The sequence below is a fragment of the Dermochelys coriacea genome, chromosome 2 (genome assembly GCF_009764565.3).
Source record: "Dermochelys coriacea isolate rDerCor1 chromosome 2, rDerCor1.pri.v4, whole genome shotgun sequence".
In the NCBI taxonomy this organism is placed as follows: Eukaryota; Metazoa; Chordata; order Testudines; family Dermochelyidae; genus Dermochelys; species Dermochelys coriacea.
The window spans coordinates 12,824,424-12,849,475 of NC_050069.1; the positions used below are offsets into that span (position 1 = coordinate 12,824,424).

General features: G+C 46.6%; 1 protein-coding gene across 1 annotated transcript in view; it reads left to right on the forward strand.

Annotated features, from left to right (window-relative positions):
* The window catches only part of FAM135B (family with sequence similarity 135 member B), a 343,944-nt gene that overhangs the window by 237,379 nt on the left and 81,513 nt on the right, over nt 1-25,052 (forward strand). The window contains exon 7 of the mRNA XM_038390454.2: nt 3,510-3,636. Within this exon, the coding sequence (XP_038246382.1) occupies nt 3,510-3,636 (127 nt within the window). The remainder of the gene's footprint in view (nt 1-3,509; nt 3,637-25,052) is intronic.

Genomic DNA, 25,052 nt, shown 5'->3' on the forward strand with positions numbered 1-25,052 from the left:
CTAACCTACAAAGCAAACAATCCAGCAACCTTTTAAATGTCCAAAGGCACATTTAGCCACAATTCTGCACTTGCTTAGCCTATGGTTGAACCAATCCTTACTGCTGTCCATGCTGCTGGGGTACAGGTTCATGAGCCATGGGAGTAAGGGGTTGGCTGGGTCTCCCAGGATGATGATTGGCATTTCAACATCACCAATGGTTATTTTGCAGTTTGGAAAGAAAGTCCCTGCTTGCAGTTTTCTGAACAGACAAAGTTGATGTCAGTGAAATGGCCCCTGAGATACACCAGTGCTTGCAACACCATTGAGAAGTACCCCTTTCAGTTTATGTACTCTTTGTCAAGGTGGTCTGGTGCCAAGATAGGGATATGTGTTCTGCCTATAGCCCCACTGCAGTTAGGGAACCCCATCGAGGCAAAACCATCCATTAGGTACTGCACATTGCTCAGAATCACTACCCTTCTTAGCAGAAGTCTGTTATTGGCTCCGCAAACTTGGATCACAACAGATTCCACGGTAGATTTACCCACTCCAAATGGTGCCCCACTGACCGGTAGCTGTCTGGCGCTGCAAGCTTCCACAGAGCTATTGCCACTCTCTCCTCCACTGTCAGAGCTGCTCTCACTTTAGTGTTGTTGCACTTCAGGGCAGGGGAAAGCTCTTCACACGTTTCCTGGAAAGTGTCCTTAGCATTTGAAAGTTCTGCAGCCACTGCTCATCATCCCATAGCTGCATAACAGTGTGATCCCACTAGTCAGTGCTTTTTTCCCGGGCCAAGAAACTGCATCAACCATGTCAAGGTGATGCATGACTGTCGCCAGCAACTGCAAATTGCTCCACTCTGTCTTCCATCAGGGCTGCTTGTGTGGCATCACATTGTTCTGCGTGGCGGCTCCTGTATCGGATATGTAAATATTGCAGGATAAGGCTCGAGGTGTTTGTAATACTCTGCGCGGCTAACCCAGGCTTATGAAAAAGGCTTGGTTTGTTTGCTGTTGATTTCAGGGAGGGATAGAGGGAGGTAAGAGCATCATGGGAGGCTAACGCTATGTTTCCATAATCACCCGTGCCAATGTTTTGGTCCCATAAGGCATTGCAACCCCAACCCAAAATTCCACTCGGCTACATGCACTGTGGGATAGCACTCCACCAACACAATGAGCATAGTATGGTCACACAAGATCGACTTGCTTCAATCGAAGGCTCTATGTTGACTTACATAAAGTCAACTTAACTTTGTAGTGTAGACATAGCTTTAGAGATGCAATACAAAACCTCACAGCTCAGGAGAAGGAGAGGCAAAGCTGGCTGTACACTGATATTGTGCACTCCTGGCTCTGAGCAGCTGTGGATTCCAGAATGGCCCATGGGGTAATTCAGGATTTCAGTTGCCTGTGGAAAAGTCTTTGAGTGGGAGCACCACCCATTATCATGGTATCAGATAATACTGTAGTCCCAACCTCTTCAACGCCACCCCAAGCACTATCCATACAGTAGGACTAATGGGGTAGCCAGAGGCTGCCTTTCACAATGCCTGTGCTGGGGAAATGTTCCCTCCGACAGTTCTGGGACTTCTGTAGCAGCATGAAGTCACACCCCCACACACACAGATGTTCATATTCCTGTGGAAAAAAATACACTGTGACCAGGACACAGCAGTCAAGCCTAGTGGTTAGAGCAAGCACCAAGCCTCGTGGTGAGGGCAGGAGCCATATGCCAGAACCAATGGTCACAGCCAGATCAGAAGTCGTGAATCAGTGCCAAGGGTCAGAACCAGGTTACCTGGAGTGAGATAAGGCAGGGGCAAGACTGAGGCCCAGGCAGGAGCAGGGCAGGAGTAAGACTGGGAGCAAGTGTAGGAGATATTTCAGCCATGAGCAAATGCTTTGAGCAGCTGCTGAACTGCTGCTGCTGGGCTTAAGAGCCAGTCTTCTGACTCTTCCAGCCAATCCACAGGGTAGCCAAGTAGACAGCTTGCTATAGACCAACCACACTCATTAGGGTGCCCGGGGATCTGGCTCAGCTACAGCCCTGATTCCTGACACTATGAAATTTAAAAAATCACTGGGAAGGAGATGAACAATAAATATGGACTACGCTTCTTGTTGTACAAGGAAGATCTAAAAACCAAGCAGGATGAGCAGATAACTCACGGACTTGCCAATTGGCTATGGTGCCCCTCACATTACAACATTACAGCTTTCAACTCCAGGCCATGATGGCAGTAGTGGAAGATGTTGCCTTTTGATGGCACAAGTAAAGGTTTTCAGGACTAGACCCAATGTTACTCTTCAAAGTTCATAAGTTATTTTCCTGGCTTGATTGTTGCAACGGCCTTCTAGCTGCTCTCCTTGCTTCACTTGAAACGTCCTATGGGTGTCTCCGGTGGGGCTGTGGAAGAACAAAAGAAGAGATTGCCCTGCTGAAAATCCATTATAGCTTCTATATTGAGCCCAGTGAATGCTCAGAAAGGACTTTGGAACTGCTGCATGAAATACTCAGATGTGATTAATAAAACTCAGAGTTTATGTACCTCACTCTCTACTCAGATGCTGGGCCTTGATTTAAGCAGCTTCCCAATAAAATAGGGCATAATCCTATTGGAACTGCAGTGTATTCAAAGATGTGTGGCTTGACTGATCTAACGGGGTTCTGGTTTGGTTTTTGGTCTTTGTGACTCAGTTGTTTCCACTCCATCTTTGTCTACCTATTTTTTTTAAAGTAAATTCCAGGTGTTGATGTTAGTATTTAAGACCCTGCATTTCGAATCATCATGTTGTACATGGTTGACCCGATTTCTCTTTCTAAACCTACCCACAACCTGCCATCTCTTTCTGAACTACCTCTAGGCTAGGATTTTAAAGAATGGGAGACTAACGTTAGGTTCCTACATCTGATAGAAGAATACCACCTGGGAAAAGTATGTTTTCTTTACAAGAAACTAACTGCCAGATGAGACCATTGATCTTTACATTACAGCCCTTGGTAACTCCAAGTCATGCCAATTTAAATAGTTAACAGATGGACTAATTAGTCGTGGCCTGATTTTTAAAACTGCTGAGCACTCAACAGGTCGTATTGACATTAGCAGGAGACATTGGGTGCCCAGAGCTTGAAGAACAGGCCACACTCTTAGATGCCCTAACACAGATTTAGGAGCCTAACTCTAGACTCCCATTTTTTAAACTCTAGGCCCTAGTAAGTTCATTTTCACCATTTGAGATGCCAACTATTGGATATTTTCTGTGTCCCATCGAATTCTTTCCCTTTGTGAAATGTGTGGTGGTGACTTTTTATATCAGTTTAAAACAAAGCCTAAGACTTTTTAATGTGGCTTAATACCCTTCTTATTTCATGCTATTATAAGATGTGCTGTTAGTTCAGTGCTTGTGAAAACTACTTTCTAAAATCTGCAATAAATTCTGCCTGTTGGATAGTGGGGACAGAAACTGACTCTTCCGTAACTCTGACTTTTAGTAAGTGTCTTTTCCTGTTGTTTCTCCTTTTAGCTTTGCTCGTCCAGGGAAAGGGTCGTGGCTGGGTAAGGGCAGCCTGGAGACAGGACCAGACCAGTCCAGTATGTCATTAGAGAATCTAGTGTTTGGAGCTGGCTACTGCAAACCGACGTCATCTGAGGTAAGGGCAGGCCGGCAACAATGGAATGGTTACGTTTTGACTTGGAATCTATGCACTTAACTGTGACTTGGATTATCTATGCTGATTCAGGGGAGAGTGAAGGAGTAAGAACCCTTCTAACAGCCCTATGTGGGATACCCCGACTTTGGGTCCTATTGTGCAGTCCCCACCCTGGAGCAAAAGGGCAGAGGGTGTTAGAGAATGAACGACATCTTTCCTTCACACCCTATGCTCGTTTTCCAGCATAGCTGAGTCACCAAGGAGGGTATTGGGAGTTGCTCTGGGTAAAAGACAAGAAGCAAATTACAATCCCCTCTCCGAGGACGGAGGAAACTGGGAAGTAATTATGCCTCTGAGCATTGTCCGAGTCACCATGCCTCCTGGGTTAGTACAGCTTAGGCACATCCCCTTACTCAAAGCAGCACCTAGAGTAACAGTGTATGTCAAGGCTTGTTGCTTTACTAGTGACCTATAAAAAGCATCAGAATAGCAGGATTGTTATGTTCTAGACCAGTGGTTTTCAATCTGTGGTTGGGTCTGTGGACTGCGTCTCGGGGTCTGTGTGGTCTGCAGATCCCTGAGGGTTTGTAGACTATGTCTAAGATTTCCAGAAGGTCCAGACCTCCATTCAGAATTTTTAGGGGGTTGCAAATGAAAAAGGCTTGAAAACCACTGATCTAGACAGCGACCTACCAAGTGCTAAGTAAGAATCTTCACTTTTTCTTAAGGTTAACATTTTGTCATGGGTATTTCAGTAAAAGTCAGGCAGGTCGTGGGCAATAAACAAAAATTCACTGAAACTTGTGATCTATCTGTGACTTTTACTAAAAATCCTGAGGGGCAGAGGCGACGTGTTGGGAAGCATACAGGGTCATGTGCGCCCCCCTCACCCGATTTGCTGCTTGGCTGGTATTGAGCATGCTCAGTAACACTGCTGAAGCCGGCTGCCCTCATTCTATCCCCCCTCGCCCACTATTGATAGTCAAAGGTTGTTGGCAGGGGGGTGGAGTTGGAGCTAACAGTCTGGGACCCGCTGCTGCTGCTCCAGCTGTGACACAGCTCTAACCCCAGGTGCCAACCGCCGGCCACAGCTCCAGCCCCAGGGGGGCAGCTCCAGCCCTGCCACAGCTCCAGGTCCAGGGGCTGACCGCTGCTGCTCCAGTCCTGCGGCAGGGGGAGAAGTCACGGAGGTTTGTTAAAGTTATGGAATCTGTATCTTCCCTAACAAATCGGACTCCTGAAAGGGGTACAATAGTCTGGAAAGGTTGAGAACCAGTGGTCTATGGTATGAAAAAGGTCAAAAGTGCATTGAGATAAGCTTCACTGAGGTTTGCTATCTCATAGACCCTGTAGACCAGGCCCAACTCAGAGGTGTTGTATATGCAGCTGGCAAAGAGCTATGGGATTCTTTGGGTTAAGCCCTGTCTTACTCCCATTGACATCAGTGGCATAATTTCTACCCACTGCAGCAATGCATCTGTCACAATAAAAGTAGCATTAGTGCTCATGGTCAGAAAGTCTGATAAGAGCTTGCAAGACAGATGCCTTCTCAGTCCAGTGGAAAGCATATCATATCTGCACTGCTCTGTGTGGAGACATAACACAGGGCCAGATCCTCAGCTGGAGTAATTGACATCACTCGCTGGATTTAACAGAGCTACCCCAATTTACATCAGCTAAGGAACTGAACCCTTGAATCCGACACTAAAAATAGAGAGCCAAATAGTAAACCCTTACTGCATTTTTACTCCATTTTTCTTCAACCCCTAAGCATGCAAACTGCCACACAAATCAATGAGTAGTAGCAAGCACTACGCCTGGCAGTGCGTCCGTCACAGGATGGGGCTCCTACGCTGCTTCTGCATTAGATGATTTACAGTAATCCAAGGGGACTATTCTCCATTCATTACTGTACCTTGCAGGCTAGCTTCTGCATATTGCTCATCAGCATTAATGGACTATAAATATTGTACTTCCGTTTCAGAGTATAGTATATAGAGTAGTATAAACAAGTCATTGTCTGTATGAAATTTTAGTTTGTACTGACTTTGCTAGTGCTTTTTATGTAGCCTGTTGTAAAAGTAGGCAGAAATTTAGACGGCTTGATATAGCCCATGGAAGACCTCTGTGTACCCCCGGTTGAGATCCACTGCTGTAGACTACATCTAGTTTGATGCAGCTGGTCGAGGTCCACCCAAAGGCAGCTAATCTCAGTATAGTTCCCTAGCATAGACAAATCCTTGCTGGGCAGCACCACATGGGACTGGGGAGGGAGAGAAGATTTTGGCCAATTCTTTGCTACTTGCAAAAAATTTTATGAAATATTTAAACCCCATGCTGAGCAGATGGGAACTCGGTCACAACTGAAAGCCCCCCAAGCACTAGCACTACCTAGAACTCAGGAGAATGAGGAGCTCCGTCAGCTATAATGGGATTTCAACCTATAGTTCCAGGTATAATACTGGTCAGATTTTCAGAGGTGCTCAGTACCCACTGAAGCCAACAGTGTTCTGAAAGCTGATGCTGCTACAACTCAGATATCCCTTCCAGGAATCTATTGAGTGCTAGGTAGATCACTCTTAAATCGACACATCAGCCTCAGACTATGTGGAATTTCATTATTATACAGTCACATACATTGTTTAATTTTTTTCCGTAAAAACGTGGATGTACCAATATCTATAGAAAAGACTGATGTCTAACTCTCTGTCAAGGCCCAAAAATATCACTCTAAAAGTTCTCAGTGACTGTATCGGCTTAAACGTTTTCTTTGTCTTATTTAAAAAAAAAAAAATTGCTGCCTTCGTTTGAAAAGAAGGCTGGTTTCAATCATCACGCCCTCTCGCTGCTTTGCCTGCTAATGTTCCACCCGTGGGAAGCCGGCACACCGCTGCTAGTGACAGACGCCTAACGTTCTGCATTCTGAACTTCTGATTTCTCAATGCGAAGAGTAATTAAATGTCAGTAGCAACAGATTGTACCTGTCCAATTTCCCCAGCTCCCTCCAAGTGACCTCGGGACACCGCTGACAGTTCCCTCGTCTCCCAGCCTACTATAATAGTACTAATTCACACTGTGATTAAAACCAAGGCGGTATCCTATTATTCCCTTCACTCTCTTCAAACTCATACGCCCAAGCTATCAGGGTTTTTTAGTATTTTCTCGGGAGTTAGGTGGAAGCATCCAGTTATGCCATATTTTGATGCAGGAAAAGTTGCCATTACCTTTCTTCTCTGCAACTCTTTTATTTCAAGCATACCACTCCTCTGAGCTCAAGTCATTTTGAGCTACTAGAGGGACCACTGTAGTTCTAGGCTACATCTACCCTTGGAGCTGGGGTGTGAGTCTCTGCTTGAGTATATATACGATAGCATTCATTGAGTTAGTGTGCTAAAAATGGTAGTGTAGCCGTGGTAGCACAGCCAGGGGCGAATGGCAGTCTGGGTTCGCCACTCTGAGTACAAACCCACCCAGACCCCATGAGTATGTCCTCGTGCTATCACTCACTGTTGCCTGTACTAATATCGCTACGCTACTATTTTTAGCACATTAGCTCAAGGAGAACTTTCATGTGTATGTGTTCATGAGCACCCCCCTAGCTCTAAGTATAGATGTAGTCTTTGAATGTGTAGTATGTTTAATTTACAGATAATGCAAGGGAGAAAGGTCAGAAATCGTATGGGGGAGGGGGAAAGAAGAAGGGGGTGCACTTTCAAGCTCCACTCACCACGTGAGTTCTGCCCACGTGAGAAGCCACTCACCATACATTGTACAGATGTTCAAAATAAAATCAGATATGCTCATTGGGCTTCTTGGGATTGATTCTGTCTCCTTGGGGCCCAAATATACCAGGGGCTCTGCTAGGCTTCATTTGTGTGGCATCTGCTCAGTGAGGTTTGCATGCCCCACTGGACTCCTTGGGCTTGTCTCCCTCTTGGGGGCTCTCAGATGCCTAACTGGACTCTGCTAGTCTCCTTGGGTTTGGCTTCTTCTGTACTGGGGGATTTCAGAGAAGTAGCAATACTCCCTGAAGCCCACTCAGAGGTGTCGGTTCATATTCTGCACACACAGGCTGACATCACAGCATGTATGTTTGGTTCATGTTTTCGAGGACACCTCAACAGCCTGGTTAGGTCCTGGAGAATAAGGCAGCATTCTGAAAGATGTGCTGATGTACCATATTGGTGCGTACCAGCTGAACCTGAGCCCTTGACTGGGATTAGGAATCATGAGTTTGGGGTTCTGTTCTTGGCTTTGCCACATACACACTGTATCCATTGGCTAATGGCCATTTGGACCCAAATTTTCAAAAGTGGCCTCAAATTTTGTTTGCCTTACATGTGCTTACTGTGTTTTGTAATCAAGATGCAATATACAGGGTGACTAGAAACAGACTATACTCACTCTAATCTTATCAATTATACTACCGATAATTTAACTACTAATTAGTCCATCTGTTAACTATTTAAATTTGCATGACTTGGGAGTTACCAAGGGCTGTAATGTAAAGTTCAATGGTCTAATTTGGCAGTTGGTTTCTTGTAAAGAATAACTTTTCCCAAGTGGTATTCTTCTGTGGCTCAAAGTCAGCCTGAAATTTCTGAATTACTTTATATATGAGTGGGTAATATGCTTTATGTAGAGCTGTAAGAAAATAGGGAGGTGTTTTCAATGGAATATTTTGACTTCTTGTCAAAATACCGAAAGCCAAAATATTTGAATCTAAAACTGAAATATTTTAGTTCAAAATGGTTCCACCATGCCTCATGTCAGTTGTAGTTTTGGTGCCTTATGCGCCCGTTGTCTACTGTGAGCTGGGCTTTCTGGTCATACTACATCTCCCTGGTGCACCACTTTCTCTCTTCTTCATGAGAGGAAGGCTGTGTGTCATAGAAGTTGTTGACTGTGATCCATCATTGGAGATGCAGTCCAGCCAGAGAGCCCACTCTATAGAAGAGAGCAGGAACATAAGGCACACCAGACTATGTTTCAGATATGCTCCATGAGGCATGGTGGCACCATTTCAAATAAAAAATATTTCAGGTGTTTGGGGGGAGGCAGGGAAATGGTTTTCAGGTGTTTGGTTTTTTGAAGAAATATTCTTTGTTTTTTGGTGTGAAAAGCAGATATTTTCCCTGAAAAATTTCATTTTCATACAAAAGTCCAATTTTCCAGCAAAAGCAGTTTCAAAAACAGAAACTTCATGTTCCCAGTGGAATGTACTGTAAGTCTCCAGTGCCGCCACACCTGCCATATAAATCAACAAGGAGTATTCCACCCTTTCTGATTTCTCTTCAAGAAAGCTGGCTCCCAGAACATCTGGAAGTTCTGCAGCTGGTGCGTTGGTGTTACGGGTCCCCCTCTGTGCCCAATCCAAGAAGGATGAGAGTCTGTTACAGCCCCAGCTAAAGACTCCTGGCTCCTTAGCTTGCACTGTAGCAGCTCATGCTTTTAACTCTGGAATCCCTGGTGTGTCAGTCAAGATGGTGGCAGCTGCACCACCTCCTTCAGTTCCCTGCTAGGTTCCCTACCAGATTGAGGGATTCTGACACCGCCCCCGCAGAGGCAGGATGGGACAATGTGTACCCCTGCACGCAGAGTCTGGAGGTAGTGTTGGGGTCAAGTTTCAGAGTCAATGCCCCATGGAGATAAGTGGGGCAGTTATACCCTTTGAGCTATCATCTCAGGCAGTCTGGAGAGTCAAACTGCTGAAGTTATGCTCCAGCTTCATTTGATCCATTTTGTGCCAAAAAAATCTGTTTTCTTCTGCCATTATGCACCTGTTAAACTTGGTGTTTCCTGCTTCTTCTTTTCATTTCTAGCCAGTCAGCAAACATTTTTCCTGCTACTTCTCATCATTTCTTTTTCTGAGCATTTCTTCTTTGCTGGCCGTGGCCTCTGGTACGTGCTGACCTAGAAAGGAAAGATATCACAAAGAAAGAAAGCAGGCATTAGCTTTGCAAAAGAAGGACTAAAGCCCAGCTGTTTCCTTTGAAAGGGCAGATATTTTGCATGTTTTCCCTTTCTCCCTTTGAAACTAGTTAAGGGCTCGAGGACTCTTATATTCCCTGCTGCATAAAAAAAACTTAATCCTACCAAAGAGGAAACTGAGTTTTCTCTCCAGAGACCTGAAGTACCTGCAGGATCTGCTAGATTTCATAACAAATTTTTCCTTTTTGCGATAGGTCCTATCGTGTATTATAAGAAAAATGGCTGTTTACAAGCTCAGCACATAATTTTGATCTTGGCTATGCTGATGCAAATCTGGAGTATATCCGTTGGCTTCTGTGGCATCTCTCTGGAATTACACCTGTGTAAATGTGATCAGAAGCTGACTCATTTGTGGAAAGGAGTTTCTGGGTTTAATTTAGAGCAGAATTTTAGCCCTGAATGTTAATTTTAGATAGGAATTGTTCTGTATTTTTGGGCCCCTAGCTCTCTTCTTAATGTCAGTCCAACACTTCAGATACATTTTTAATATGCAAAGGAAAGCATTTAAAATACGTTGGTGTTAAAAGAACAAACACCTTTTGATGTTGCTAATTTGAATCTTAATTAGCATTGTCAGGGAATCTAACAAATGTCCATTCATTTGTGCTTCTGCAACTGTAAGAGAGAATACACCATTCTAATGCTCTGCTTTTTAGGGTATTGAAAAGTATGTTTAATCATCAGAGTTTGGAGACCATTTTTTGATGATTGCTGTTCATTGTCTGCCATTTACAATAGAACAAAGACTATTAGTTAATATGTACACAGAACTATAAGTGGTTTCCTACAAGTATTACGATCCTGCTAATCTAACGGCCATGCAATAGGGGTAATATTTTTTTAGTGGTTACTTCAATGTTTTTTAATAGTTGTTTCTTTTAGACATGGCGTTGGCAGAGGGAAGCAGTGTTATGATCTGGATTAGGTTCAGAGGTTGAGATTGAGGCCAGTTGAGGACTATGGTTCAAAGATGATGGCGGGGGGGGGGGACATCTTGAAAACTTGTCCCATTTTCTTTTATTCCAGATGGTGGAAATATCTTGAAATTAGCTATTCCTATGAGATTTCAAATATGTTTAAATCAGAACCAGAAAAGAGGCCATTTCTGGTTTTGGTTCTTAACCAAATCCTCAGGGATTTGTTCAGATTTGAGGATTGATAATTGACCCCTCCCTCCTACCCTGAGTATGGTTGTCCATTGTGTCTGACAACACAGCATCTTGTATGTTCTCTTGTGGCTATATAGTAGGATCTGCGAAGAGCAAGATCACAAACAGAATGTATAAGCTCCCACTGAAGACTTGGCATGTTGCTTGGCCCCATTTTCAAAGTGTTTATAACCTTTACAATTGCTCTCTATTCACGTCTGTCCTTGACTGTATCTTGGAAATTATCAATATTTATGTCACATGATTAGAAATTCTGCTTAAGAGAGTCTTTGATATATTTCTGTTGACTGCATTTCCTTCATTTTCCAGTTTCACAAAAAGAAAAGGAGTATTTGTGGCACCTTAGAGACTAACACATTTATTTGTTGCATCCGATGAAGTGAGCTGTAGCTCATGAAAGCTTATGCTCAAATAAATTTGTTAGTCTCTAAGGTGCCAAAAGTACTCCTTTTCTTTTTGCGAATACAGATTAACCCGGCTGCTACTCTGAAACCTTTCCAGTTTCAGTTCACCATAGAGGACTTTTTGGGGGAGTCTGCCATCATCCATTCTGATAACATGAGCTGTCCATCTAAGCCAGAGGTGGGCAAACTATGGCCCACGGGCCACTTCTGGCTTGCGGAACCATCCTGCCCGTCATTTGAGTTTCCAGCTGGGGAGGCTAGCCCCCAGCCCCTCCCCTGCTGTCCTCTCTCCCCCTCAGCCTCAGCTCAGCTCCAGCCAGGCGGTGAGGCTGCAAGCTGCTGCCACTCTGAGCTGCATGGTAAGGGGTTGGGGAGCGGAGGGTGGGGGAGGGTTGGGTAAGGAGCATGGTGTTCCAGGGGGCAGTCAGGGGACAGGGAGCAGGGGGTGGTTGGATGGGGTGGAGGTTCTGGGGGGGACAGTCAGGGGATGGAGCGGGGGGGTTGGATAGATGTGGGAGTCCTGGGGGGGGGGCTGGTCAGGGGGCTGTGCAGTCAGGGTACAGGGAGCATGGGGGTTAGATAGGGGGTGGGGTCCCAGGAGGGGGCGGTCAGGGGAGGAGGAGCAGTGGGGGTTGGATGGGTTGGGGATTCTTAAGGGGGCAGTCAGGGGGCAGGGGCCAGGCTCTTTGGGGAGGCACAACCTTCTCTATCCCGTCCTCCATACAGTTTTGCAACCCTGATGTGGCCTCTGGCCAAAAAGTTTGCCCACCCCGATCTAAGCTGAGCTTTGATAATCAGTGCTTGCATGCTGATTGTTTTTGCTCTTTCAGTGATATTTATGTTTGACATTTTGTCTTACTGGTGGACCTTCAGAATAGAGTGAAGATAGCTCATGTGAATTTTTTCACGTTGTTTGATGTGTCTGCGATAAACTGTCCACGTTTGCCTGTATAAAAGCGATGCTCTCACCACTGCATTGTATATCCTGTTTTGTTGACAGTTTGTTGATATGCCAGTTTAGTATCCTATGATGACCTTTTCCAAAATCCTGGTTTGCTTTTAATATTCTGTTTGATAGTACGTGATCCAGGGAACCATCACCTGAGATAGTACTGCCAAGATATGTAAAGAGATGAATGTTCTTTAGTTTTGTACCATCAATGCTGATGTTTGGCTCAGTGATAGTAGTAGATGGAGCTGTTTGGAAGACAGCTTCAGTTTTTTCCAGGCAGATGTTGAGTCCAAACTGTTTAGTTGCCTCTGAGAACCTGTCAAGGATAATCTGTAGGTCACTTTCACTATGACAAAGTGGAGCAAAATCAACCACAGAAAGGGCTTCACATATGAGTTCCTCAAGGACTTTTGTCTTTGCAGTAAGGCTGGGGAGATTGAAGTGTTTTCCATCAGTTCTGTACTTTATGTAGATGCCCGTTTGAAGGTTGTCAGTTCCATAATTCAGAATGGCTGCAAAGAAGAGATCAAAGAGGACTGGTGCCAGCACACTGCCCTGTTTCACCCCATTAGACATGTGGGATGTTTTAGAGAGGCCACCATCTGAGAATACTTGTGAAGTTATGGCTTTGTGAAATTGATGTGTTATGTTACCAAATTTGGGCGGAGGGTTGTATGGAGTGCAAAAGGAGAAATAATACCTCTCGCCCTGAAATTTGAAAGGGTTTGCACATAAAGTCCCACTTTATCCATGTCTTTGTTTTGTTGTTGTTGTTCTTTGTTTGTTTGTTTTTTATCAGAAGCTTCATTGCTTTTTTAAAAGCTGTGTAACGAAGGAGTCAGGACACCCTAGTTCTGTTCCCAGCTTTCCATCTATCTTGCTGTGTGACCATGGACAAGTCACTCAGGGCCAGATACGCACAAGGGGTCTCTAAGTTGGTTGCCAAAATTTAGCTACCTAATGTAGGCTCATTGCATTGACAGGGTCAATAGAGAGACCAAAGACTTACTGTAATCAGTATGGCAAATGAATTACCCTTCCACAGCTACAGATACCTAGATAGCTCTCATCAATCTAGTATCTGAACTTCGGGCTGAAGTCCATTCATGAGGTTTGTACTGCAGCAGCCTGTTGTTCCTGCTAAGTGGATAAAAAGTACCAAGTGTTATCAATTTTGTTCATTTAAAAATGATAAAAAAAATGTTATGGACACAACGATCCACATTTTGGGGGTTCTGGTTGTGGGGGCTGATTAGGTCTATTACATTAATCAGAAAAAAACTACTCCCTTTTAAAGTCTCTGCATCAAATCAACGGTGCTTGTAACCTGCGGTCTGACAAAACAAGCCTAGGGGCAACTATAAGAGTGGTTGAAAGAGAAATAAAGAGGTGTTTACTTGTTGATCAGTTTTACATGTGGCTTGGTTGTGAGCTACATAATAGTTCCACTCTATAACTGAGCACTTTATCTAATGCATTTTTCCATATACTTAAATCTTTATCTATCTTCAAAATTCAGTGTTGGTTCCTCAGGCATCTTAAAGGAGGTGGGTAGGAACAAGTGTTTCTACTTTCTACCCTTAGGTGGAATGAGCTGTGGGAGGGAGAAACTTTTTTAGTCTCAGCCAATGCCAATGGAAATGGCTAATCACTGCCTGTAGATGTAGTGTACCACACTACAATTTTTTCTTTCTCCTAAGTATTTTCTCCAGTGGTACTTTGTTGAAAACTATCCCCATATCCCTAAAGAACACCACAATAATTCCCATTGACCGACAAAAAGAAAAGGAGTACTTGTGGCACCTTAGAGACTAACAAATTTATTAGAGCATAAGCTTTCGTGAGCTACAGCTCACTTCATCGGATGCATTGACTGACAGTAACAGAATTCTTGAACAGAGACCTAATCAGTTCCTACAGCTTCTGAGCTGACTGCCTCTCCAACAGCAGCACAGATGCCAAAACCAGAATGGATGAGATCCATCACCTAGATGCAAACTCTTTGCCACTGACCGGTGTCCCAGACAGTAGCACTGAGGCTGAGAAATGAGAGGAGAGAATCCCTGTTTTTCCTACCACTTGCTCTTGTTTTGTGGAAATAGATCCTTACATGACATCAAGTGCTGCATCCTAGCTAGAAGTCACCGTGCCAATAACAATTATTCAGAATGTATAGGAATTAGTTGTTCTGTTCTTGTTGCTTAGAATAATACAGTAGAGTCTTGAGGCACCACGCCGGGGCTCATTGTTCTAGGTGTTGTACAACGGAGCTCCAAGTTTCTCACAATCTATGACAAGATACAACATGTGAAACAAATAAATGGGCTGAGAGATAACAGTGAAGTTGGGTGCAGCTGCATGCGTTACTAGTCTCCCATTGGTCATATGCCCCGGGGGGATGCCAGCTTAGCCAGTAGAAGATAACAGTGATCTGTGCGTCTCATGTCTGACACTGGAGGTATTTAAAGTCAGCAAAGCAATTCAGCACAAGATTAAATGCCATTTAAGTCAGAAATCAATGGAAATTAGGTGCCTAAGTACTTTTCAGGATCTGGGCCAATGGGAATTAGGCACCTGCTTTAAGTTAAGGAAGTGTGCTGACCTGCTTTGCTGAATTGGAATCTAAAAGAGAACAAGGTGTGGGTTTTAGGATTTTGCTGATTGGAGCTGGCCAAATATTGCAAAATAGTATTGGGAAACTTTGAAAAAAAATATTGAAATCAGTTCAGCTGTATTTGGTCTCCTTTTCATCCATTTCCCCCAAACTGTTTGTTGTTGTTTTCAGGGTGTTAGAAGTCATGTGAACACTTATGGGTAGATGTGTTTGCAGAAGAATAAGTCGTATCACCATTTTGACATTGCTTTGATTTCCCTCCTCTCAATAAAAGTTCAAGTCATCCAATCAGGGAATAGAAACAAAACCACAATCAGTGCAATGGAGCTGCAATTGTAGTTGGAGCTTCGAGGGCAGGGATCGGCAACCTTTGGCACGTGGCCCGTCAGGGAAATCCACTGATGGCTCGGATGGTTTGTTTACTTGCAGCATCTGCAGGTTCGGCCAATCGCAGCTTCCACTGGCCGTGGTTCGCCATTCCAGGCCAGCACATCCCTTGGCCCATGCCGCTTCCCGGAGCCCCCAGTGGCCTGGAGTGGCGAACCGTGGCCAGTGGGAGCTGTGATCGACCGAACCTGCAGACGCTGCAGGTAAACAAACTGTCCCACCCTGTCAGCAGATTTCCCTGATGGGCCGAATGCCAACTGTCTAATCGCACAAACCAAACACCCTTGTCCTGCCCCTTCTCCAAGACCCGACACCCCGCTCATTCCAGCCCCCCTCCCTCCGTCAGTCGCTCTCCCCCACCCTCACTCACTTTCACCGGCTGGGGCAGGGGGTAGGGATGCAGGAGAGGGCTGGGCAGTGGGCTGTGGTGTGGGACAGGGTTCAGGGTGCAGGCTCCAGCTGGGTGGCATTTACCTCGGGTGGCTCCTGGAAATGGCGGCATGTCCAGCAGGGGCCCCTCGGCTCAGGGGTGGCCAGATGGTTCGGTGTGCTGCCCTTGCCTGCAGGCACTGCCCCTGCAGCTCCCATTGGCCATGGTTCCAATGGGAGCTGTGGAGGTGGCACTTGGAGTAGGAGCAACGCGCGGAGACTCCCTGGCCGCACCACTGCCTAGGAGCTGCTGTCAGACATGCCGTAACCCTGCTATGCTACCAAACTTTTAGCTGCCTAAAATCTCCCAGATTGGATTCAGTAGCCTCCGGGAGATGGAGTCTCATTCCAGGAGCTTCCTGGCCGAACCGGGAGGATTGGCAATTCTAGGCAACAGCCCCATGGTGGGGCCTGGAGTCTCGGGGCTTCCCCCCGCAGAGGGGTGAGCCGGCGCTCATAGCTCCAGCCCTGCGGAGTGTGTGCGTGCGCACGCGCGGGGAGTGGGGGGGCGCAGAGGCTTGAGGCTTCTGGCCTACGGTGCCAAGACTTGCTGCAGGTTGATCCGGCCCGTGGGCCATAAGTTCCCCACCTCTGCTAAAGGTATTAGTGGTGAAAAGATGGCAGGCCAGAACTTCTTTAGGAAGCTGTGAGCTTTGCCTAGTAGGCCGCTAGGCTCTGCAGACAGCCCCACAACAGCCCACACTATACACATCAATCAAGTAGACACACGGCAAGCAAACAAACTCACCCCAAGGATCATGTTCTTGCTCCTCCTTCACCAGGAGAATTCCCTCACAAAACTACCGTTTGCTGCTCCTGTTTGCTAATGTCAACAGAGTCTAAATGTTACCTAGAATAGAGCACCCTTGCCCAGTAGGCATATGGACATGGGTTGGGTAATGGAGTCTTGCCAACAGTTTGGAGCCTGGCTGTGGACCTGGAGGAGCTGCGATCACCACTCCACAGCTATGACTACAACATCCAGGTTGTTGCAGATGTGCTCCTTATGAAGGTGTTTTGGCCGTTAGGTTTACTGACCGTCCCTCCTTCCAGGCTCCAAAATTCCTTCCCTGTGAGAGGAAAGAGCAGTCTTGAGGTTGAGGCACTAGTTCACTCATTCAAATGTTTCCCAAAGGGACCCTGAGTAAATGTCATTACATCTGCCAGCTTTTGGTGGGCATCAGAGCAGTTCACATGGTGCAAGGCTCCCTGTCACAAGAACCATCCTCTCAGTTGGCATTGATTGGCACCTTTCTCGGCTTCCTCAGCAAAGAGGCCAAAGAACTGAGCGGGACATTCAGTTATTTTCTCACCACCCAAAGGCAGTTCCTCCAGAATAAATCTGAGTCACGTTCATGAGGGGTAAGGAAGTACTGCGTCTGTTGTACATGCTGTACTTTTCGTGTGAATAAATAGTGCTCAAGTGTTCAGAGCTGTCAGTCCAGCACCTTTCTCCCAGTGCTAAACTCACTCAAAATATTTTATTAAAAACATAAAATAATGACCTGTAAAAGAAATGCCAAACTAATCTGTGGCTCATGAAATTTTATTGTCTATGCCTCTAACTTACTTGCATGAACTATGCATAATATATTAGGTAACTGCTGAGATAAGAAACGAATAAGTGAAAATGGAATATTTATGCAAATTTATATAGCTCCTTCTATTCAAAAGTTCCCTGTTAGTTGCAGTGACTTGTAACTAATGACTGTAATTTCCCTTAAGGTAACATACCTAGGGAAGTTTCTGATTAATTGTTATTGTTGATCCAAAAGAAAAATAGAAATTCTGGATGTTTTAAGCAGCAAAAATGCTTCTTCTTTGTTTATAATTAGCTTTCTCCTTTGTAATCTGGTGGGTGGTTGCATGCATCAAATAATGGTACTGTGGTGACAAGTTAGTGGTGGATGCAGCTTATGACAACTGTGGGCAATGAGAAGTTCCCTGGCACCAGCAGGGGTAGAACCCAGATCCTCCCACATCAAAAGCATAGGCCTTTATCACCTGGCCTCACAGAGAAAATCTCTGTTGGAAGTTAGCAATAATAAGACCTGTACCATATTTGAGCACTTCTGATTTTATTCAGCAAAGGACAGCCGTGCACAGAGTAGTCATTCACAAGAAGGGAAGTTATTGTTACCAGACCTGTAAATTGTTCCCTGTGGAAATTACAGTGTGCACTAAGTACTGTTTCAGAGTAGCAGCAGTGTTAGTCTGTATTCGCAAAAAGAAAAGGAGTACTTGTGGCACCTTAGAGACTAACAAATTTATTTGAGCATAAGCTTTCGTGAGCTACAGCTCACTTTATCAGATGCTCAAATAAATTTGTTAGTCTCTAAGGTGCCACAAGTACTCCTTTTCTTTTTACTAAGTACTGTGAGATTCAGAGAAGATGGTTATCTGTGCATAACTATGGGACAACATCCAGATGATGTCTGCTGCAGGAATACCTGCAAGAGAGGCCACTGGGCCAGGAAGTCTCTGTGAGAATATTCTTGAGAGTGTTCCTGGAATCATTCCATTGCCAGGGTAGAGTTTTCTCTTCCTACAGAATGAGTGTCTCAGACCTCACATCCTGGAGACCACAGAACCTTCCCAGTGTTACTAGCTTTATTTTTTATATTCCCCAGTAGGCCTAGATGCAGTGTCTTCACTGCATTTTTAACCGGGTCTGTGGGACCCAAGCTTTTAGACTCAATATTTCCAAGCCCACGCTTGAGCATGCACACTGCATTGTAAACCTGGGCTTAAAATGGCTAGACCTGGGTCTCACAGCCAGGCTAATGTGTCCATATTGCATTACGCACACCTTCTGACTTGAGTCTGCGGTTTGACTTGCGTCCATACTGCAAAATTTCAGGGCTTGGGCTGAGTTACAGTGGGACTGAGGCTCTCACCCGCAACCCTAGCAGAAGCCCCAGTCATGGCCCAGGACCCCATTCTGCTAGATGCTGTACAACCAGAACAAAAAGCTGGCTGCTGCCCCAAGGAGCTTACAATCTAAGTATAAGACAAGAGACAGCAGATGGAGCAGTATAGGGAAACAATGAGACAATATTGACCAGCATGATAAGCTGTGATCTCTGTACACGAGCAGCCTAACTGTTGTCAGGTTTGTGTAGGGATCACAGCAAAGGAGAATTCTGAGGAGGGGTTTGAAGATGGATAATTAGGTTGCTTTGTGGAAGGTTATGGGGAGCACCTCCCAAGTGTGTGGGACAGCATTGGAGAAAGCATGAAGGTGAGCAGTGGGGGCTGGCATCATAGGTCAATCAGAGGCAAGCATCGACTTCTCAATAGTGTATGAGATGATAGGAAAGGTTTGGATTGGCCATGAGCAGTTTATGCGTGATGCAATAAAGAAGAGTCTGTCACAGTTTTATCATTAGTCTCGTACATCATCATATCGAGAAGGAAATTTTGAAAAGGACCTAAATTCCACTGACTTTCAGTGAGACTAAGGGCTTATCTACACTTACCGGGGGATCAATGCTGCGGTGATCGATGCACCGGGGGTCCATTTAACGGGTAGACCTGCTAAATCAGAGGTGGGCAAACTACCATCTGCAAGCCACATCCAGCCCACGGGACGGTCCTGCCCAGCCCTTGAGCTCCCGGCTGGGGAGGCTAGCCCCCGGTCCCTCCTCTGGTGTCTCCCCTCCCCCGCAGCCTCAGCTTGCCGTGTCGCCAGCACTCTGGGTGGCGGGGCTGCGAGCTCCTGCTGGGCAGCACAGCAGCTTGGCTGGCCCTGGCCGAGCGGCACGGCTGCCAGTCTTGGTGCTCTGAGCGGTCTGGTAAGGGGGCAGGGAGCGGGGGGGTTGGATAAAGGGCAGGGGATCCTGGGGGCAGTCAGGGGACAGGGAGCAGGGGGTGGTTGGATGGGGTGGAGGTTCTGGGGGGGCATGGTCAGGAGAAGGAGAACAGGGGGGTTGGATAGGTGTGGGAGTCCTGGGGGCCTGCCAGGGAGCAGGGGTTTGGGGTGTGGTGGAGTGGCTGTTGGGCGGTGTGGATAGGGGTCAGAGCAGTCAGGGAACAGGGAGCAGGGTTAGGGGTGGAGGGTCCCTGGAGGGAGCGGTCAGGGGACAAGAAGAAGGGGGGGTTGGATGGGTTGGGAGTTCTGAGGGAGGCAGTCAGGGGGCGGGAAATGGGAGGGGTCATATGGGGGCGGGGGCCAGGCTGTTTAGGGAGGCACAGCCTTCCCTATCCGGCCCTTCATGCAGTTTTGGAACCCCGATGTGGCCCTCAGGCCAAAAGGTTTGCCTCCCCCCATGCTAAATCGATTGCAGATTGCTCTCCCTTTGACTCCGGTACTCCACCGGAACGAGAAGAGTAAGGGGAATCGATGGGAGAGCATCTCCTGTTGACATAGTGTACTGTGGATCCCGCAGTAAGTAGATCTAAGCTATGTTCACTTCAGTTAACGTAACTCAAATTATGCAGCTTAGATTGACCAACCGCTGTAGTGTAGATAACTCCTTAGTTTCTAAAGTGCCTAGGTCACTTTTGCAAGTAGGACTTAATCTCCCAAATCTCGTAGGCACTTTTGAAAATTTTCCCATCTTGTTTTTCTTAAAACCCCAGCTCCTGGACTTATGAATACATAAGAATCTCAGTTTTCATTTCAAAAGAAAAAAACATTCCAGCATTCACAGTTGTGGAGAAGAGCTTAAAAACATGAACCTTAAAGACTGAAAACCTAGGAGACAAATAAAAAGATGCATTTTTAATCGCCTTAATTTTATTTCAGTTTCATGATTTTGGGTGTTCCTGATTCATGATTTTTGAATGGCTGGGGATGGCAATATTACACCCATGTGCTCCCTGCAAATGTTGGAACCTATCGTTAAAAAATGGCTCAGTGGGTGAACCTGGGAATTACAAACCAATGAGCCTTACCTCAGTACCAAGAAAACGGGTTAAAATGATAAGTAAAAACATAATTCTTTTAATGCTTACTCATGTCCATTCCAATGTAGGTATGTGCACGCCTCTTGCACTGGCACCAGAAAGTTTTTCCCTCAGTGGTATCCATGGGGTTGGCTCTGGTGCCCCCTGGAATGGCGCCTTCATGTTGCATATAGGAACTTGCCCTCCCCTCAGTTCCTTCTTAGCACTTGTGAGGGTCCCTGAAACCTTGCTTGTTTCTTGCACTTGCAAGTATTCCTCTCAGTGGACTGTTCCGGTAAATAAATTGTACATAGTTATTTCTTTTAGAATTAAATTAGAATGTAGTTAAGTAATATCGTATAATTTGTAAGTTCCCCTCTTCAGAGGCTAGCCCGACCTGGGCACTGGGGTATGCCTTGGTCCCAGGGTTTCAAGCAGTGTGCCATGTACTGCAAACTGATGCCAGTGAGTGACCCGCATGGTAGTTGTCTTAAGTGCCTTGGAGAGGCTCACGCTCAAGAACGGTGCTGCATGTGTAAGAACTTAAACCCAAGGGAAAAAAAGGACACAGACAATAGACTTAAATTCCTCCTCATGGAGGAGGCACTTCATCCCACCTCAGAGCCACAGGTAGAATCGGCACAAAGTACTTTGGTATTGGTCAGGAGCACCCAAGCCTCCCTGGCAGTGGTGCAGCACTGCTCTACCTCCCCGGTGCCGATGAAAGACTTTGCACCACGGTACCGCCAAACATCCCCGGTTCACAAGAAGACAGTGGCAGCACCGGCCTCCTGGTACCACTCCCCATCACCAGTGCTGAAAAAGAAACAAAGGCAGTTGGACCAGGGGCGCTCCCTGACCCCAAGACAAAGGGTCACAGAGAGAGTGCAACCCGTGCTGGGCTACTCTGAAGTGCCTGCAGACTGCACGACACTGTTGACTCTGGCCTTGGGAAGGGAGCCATTGAGTCTGGTACCGGTGGTTTCTCCATCTAGAGAGAGGCAGCATGGGGCTACAGCCCTGGCTTTGCCATCAACACTAGAGGATTTTCCAGCAGCAAGGAACCTCCTTTCCCTCCAGTTGCCACCATCCCCCACTGGTCATGAACTATCTGTGATAGCTCCAGCATCATGGGACACCTCAGCACGGAGACATTTACCAGCAAAGGGCAAGCCAATAATGATGGCATGGCACTGCTCTACCTCACACTCTCCCTCGCGACACTGCTCTCCATCACGGCACTGCTGCACATTGAGGCACCACTCCCTATCAAAGCACCGCTCCCCTTTGGCCCGGCATTGCTATCTGGCACCAGCCAGCACCCCACCTCAGGCTCTGATTTGGAGGCAGAATCAGAATCGTATACCTCCCAGAGAAGCAGGTACTGCACCAACCACAGACACCTGGCGGGACAAGGGAAGTACCGATGGCATGTCCATCAGCACAATGGTATATGCCACTGCAGTGGCCGATTTGGAACCCATGGGTGAACCAGCCATTTCAGGAAGGTGAGAGCACCCCCTCTTCTCCCTTGGAAAGGGGTTCAATCCCCAGTGCTGAGATTGGTACCAAGATGCAGGATACACCTCCATGGGACCCACCTGCAACAGAGGAGGTACAGCGTTCGGTACTGGTGCAAGCCTCATCATCCTCCTCCCCAGACAAGGCAATGGTGGGGATGGCCATGGTACCCATACAGGGTGACTACAGGTTGCATCAAGCGCTTCTGCGTGCAATCTTGGGCATATAGGTGGAAGAAATTTCTGAGTTAGCCCTTGGCCTGGTAGACATATTAACACTCTGGGGACCGTCGAGGGTGGTCTTGCCCTTAAATGACACCATTCTAGAACCCAATAATGCTCAGTGGCAGACTGCTGCATCTCTCCAGCCCATGGCCAAGCTGATGCAGCGAAAATATTGTGTACCTCCTAAGGGCTATGAATATCTATACACTCATTCTCTACCGGGTTTGCTGGTTGTTGTATTGGCTAATGAGAGGGAGAGACAGGAGCAGTGGGGGCCCATCGCCTAAGGTGAAAGAGGCCAAAAAAATCGATTGATTGGGCAGGAAGGTCCAACTATCAGGCCCTCTTGGGCCGTATGATTTTAACTTTTGGTCGCCTTGACAAAGTTTAAGGACTGTCTTTGGAGTCCAGAAATGATTATCTGCCTTGGTGGATGAGGATTAAGGAGGTAGCTAAGGCATTCCTCCAGGCGCTTGGATTCAGCAACAAGGCAGCCCGAGCCATGGCCTCAGCCAGTGTGTCAGTGGCGTAGCTCCTGCTTCACTCTTCAAGACTACCCTACAAACTATTCAGGATTGCCATATGACGGCAATCGCTCTTCTCGGAGCAAACTGATGTGAAGCTCCACAGCTCAGAGGACTCAAGGGTTACTTTAAAGCCCTTGGGTCTCCACACCCCAGCCCCAGTTTGAAAATACTACAAGCCTCAACCCATGGGCCAGTTCTATCCTCCACAACAACACCAGCACAGGCAGGACTATAGTCAAAAGGGGAACAAGGGCTACAGGAGGAGGCCTCCACCCCACTCCTCATTGGCCCCAGTGCTTGCCCCCTCGAGACACTAGACAGGGCTAAAGCAGGCCTTTTGAAACTGTGTGCCCGAAGGTGGCATACCAGGACAGCAACCTGGTCAGCAGCCCCTTGGGAGTTCATGAAATTGATCCTATCTCCCTTACATTTGTGAACTGGTTCTCCCACATCTACAAGGCATGGACCCGCATTATCTTGGACCGTTGGGTATTGTGCACAGTGGAAGTGGGATATACCCCTCAGTTCTTCCCCTCCTTCCCACCCCATCGCTTTTCAGGGATCCTTTTCATCAGAGACTTCTGGCCCAGGAGGTGCAATCACTCCTATGGGTAGAGACTGTGGAGGAGGCTTCTTTGGAGTTAAGGGGCTGGAGATTTTATTCCCATTACTTCCTAATCCCAAAGGCCAACAGAGACCTCAGGACCCGTCCTGGATCTTGCAAAACCTCAAAAGATTCATGAAGAACCTGAAATTCTGCATGGTCCCCCTGCCCTTTATTATCCACTCCCTGGATCCAGGGAACTGGTACACAGCCCTTGACTTAAAGAACATGTATTTTCATATAGCTGTCTTCCAAGGACACAGGAGATACTTTCGATTTGTGGTAAACTACAAAGATGGAGGCAGATGTAAAACTGATACAGTCAACTTTGCAGAGCCTGGAGCTGTTGCTAAATATGCAAAAATCAACCTTTTTTCCAGTTCAAATAATAGAATTCATAGGGGATGTCCTCCACTTGAACAAGGACAGAGATTTTCTCCTGGAAAGCCAATTCAGAGCTATAGAGTCACTTATAAATGGCCTGAGAGATTCCTCCATTACCACAGCGAGAAACTGCTTGAAGCTTCTGGGACACATGGCATCTTGTATTTTTGTAGCACAACACATGCGACTCCATCTGCGGCCCCTCCAGTCTTGGCTAGCATCAGAATAAATACCAGGCCGACATCCTTTGGACAAGGTAATCACGATTCCGCCATCAGTGAATTCCCCCTCCTGTGGTGGCAAGATGGTGTGTGCCGGTATTCCCTTTTTGAGGCCCGTGCCTTTGATATTCCTGGTCATTGACGCTTCAGAGATGAGGTGGGAGCTCACGTTAGGTCCCTCAGAACTCAGGGTCTCTGGTCACAGGAGGAGGTAGTCTTACCTATCAATGTGAGAGATTTAGGGCTGTGTATCTAGCCTGCCAAGTGTTCCGACCCCACCTGGATGGTAGGTGCATATCAGTCCTCATGGACAACACAACAGCAATGTTTTAAATAAACGAGCTAGGGGGAGCTTGCTCCTCTCCCCTTTGTCAGGAAGCCGTAAACCTGTGGGACTTCTGTATAGCCTATTCCATTCACCTTGAAGCCTCCTACCTACCAGGGTCACAGAGCAAGCTGGTAGACCATGTAAGCAGATCCTTTTCCAGCCATCATGAGTGGTCCATTTGCCCAGACATCTTGAACGCTGTTTTCCAGAAGTGGGGGTTTCCTCAGGTGGCCCTGTTCGTGATAACATAACAGGAAGTGCCCTCAGTTCTGCTCCTTCCTGGGGCACAATCCAGGCTTGCTCACAAACACGTTTGTCCTTCTCAGGAAGGGATGGATCTTTTATGTGTTCCCTCCCACTCCTCTGACATGAAGGTACTGTCAAGGTCAGAAGGAACAGAACATGATTAATCCTAATAGCTCTAGCATGGCTGTGCCAATGCTGGTTCACAACCCTGCTGGACTTCTTGGTCGACATGACTATCAGCCTGCCAAGGTTCCTGGACTTGATCTCTCAGAACCACAGCTGCCTGCTCTATCCAAACCTTGAGTCCCACCACCTGACGGCATGGAAGCTCCATGACTGAACCAGGCAGAACAATCTTGCACTGGTACAAGAGAAGCTCTTGGGCAGCAGGAAGCCATCGACTAAAACCGCCTACCTGGAGAAATGGAAGAGATTCTCAATCTGGTCGAAGCAAAAAGGTGGTTTGCCTATGGAATCCTCACTGTCCTTTATTTTGGGCTACCTGCTTTACTTAAAGCAGGAAAGACT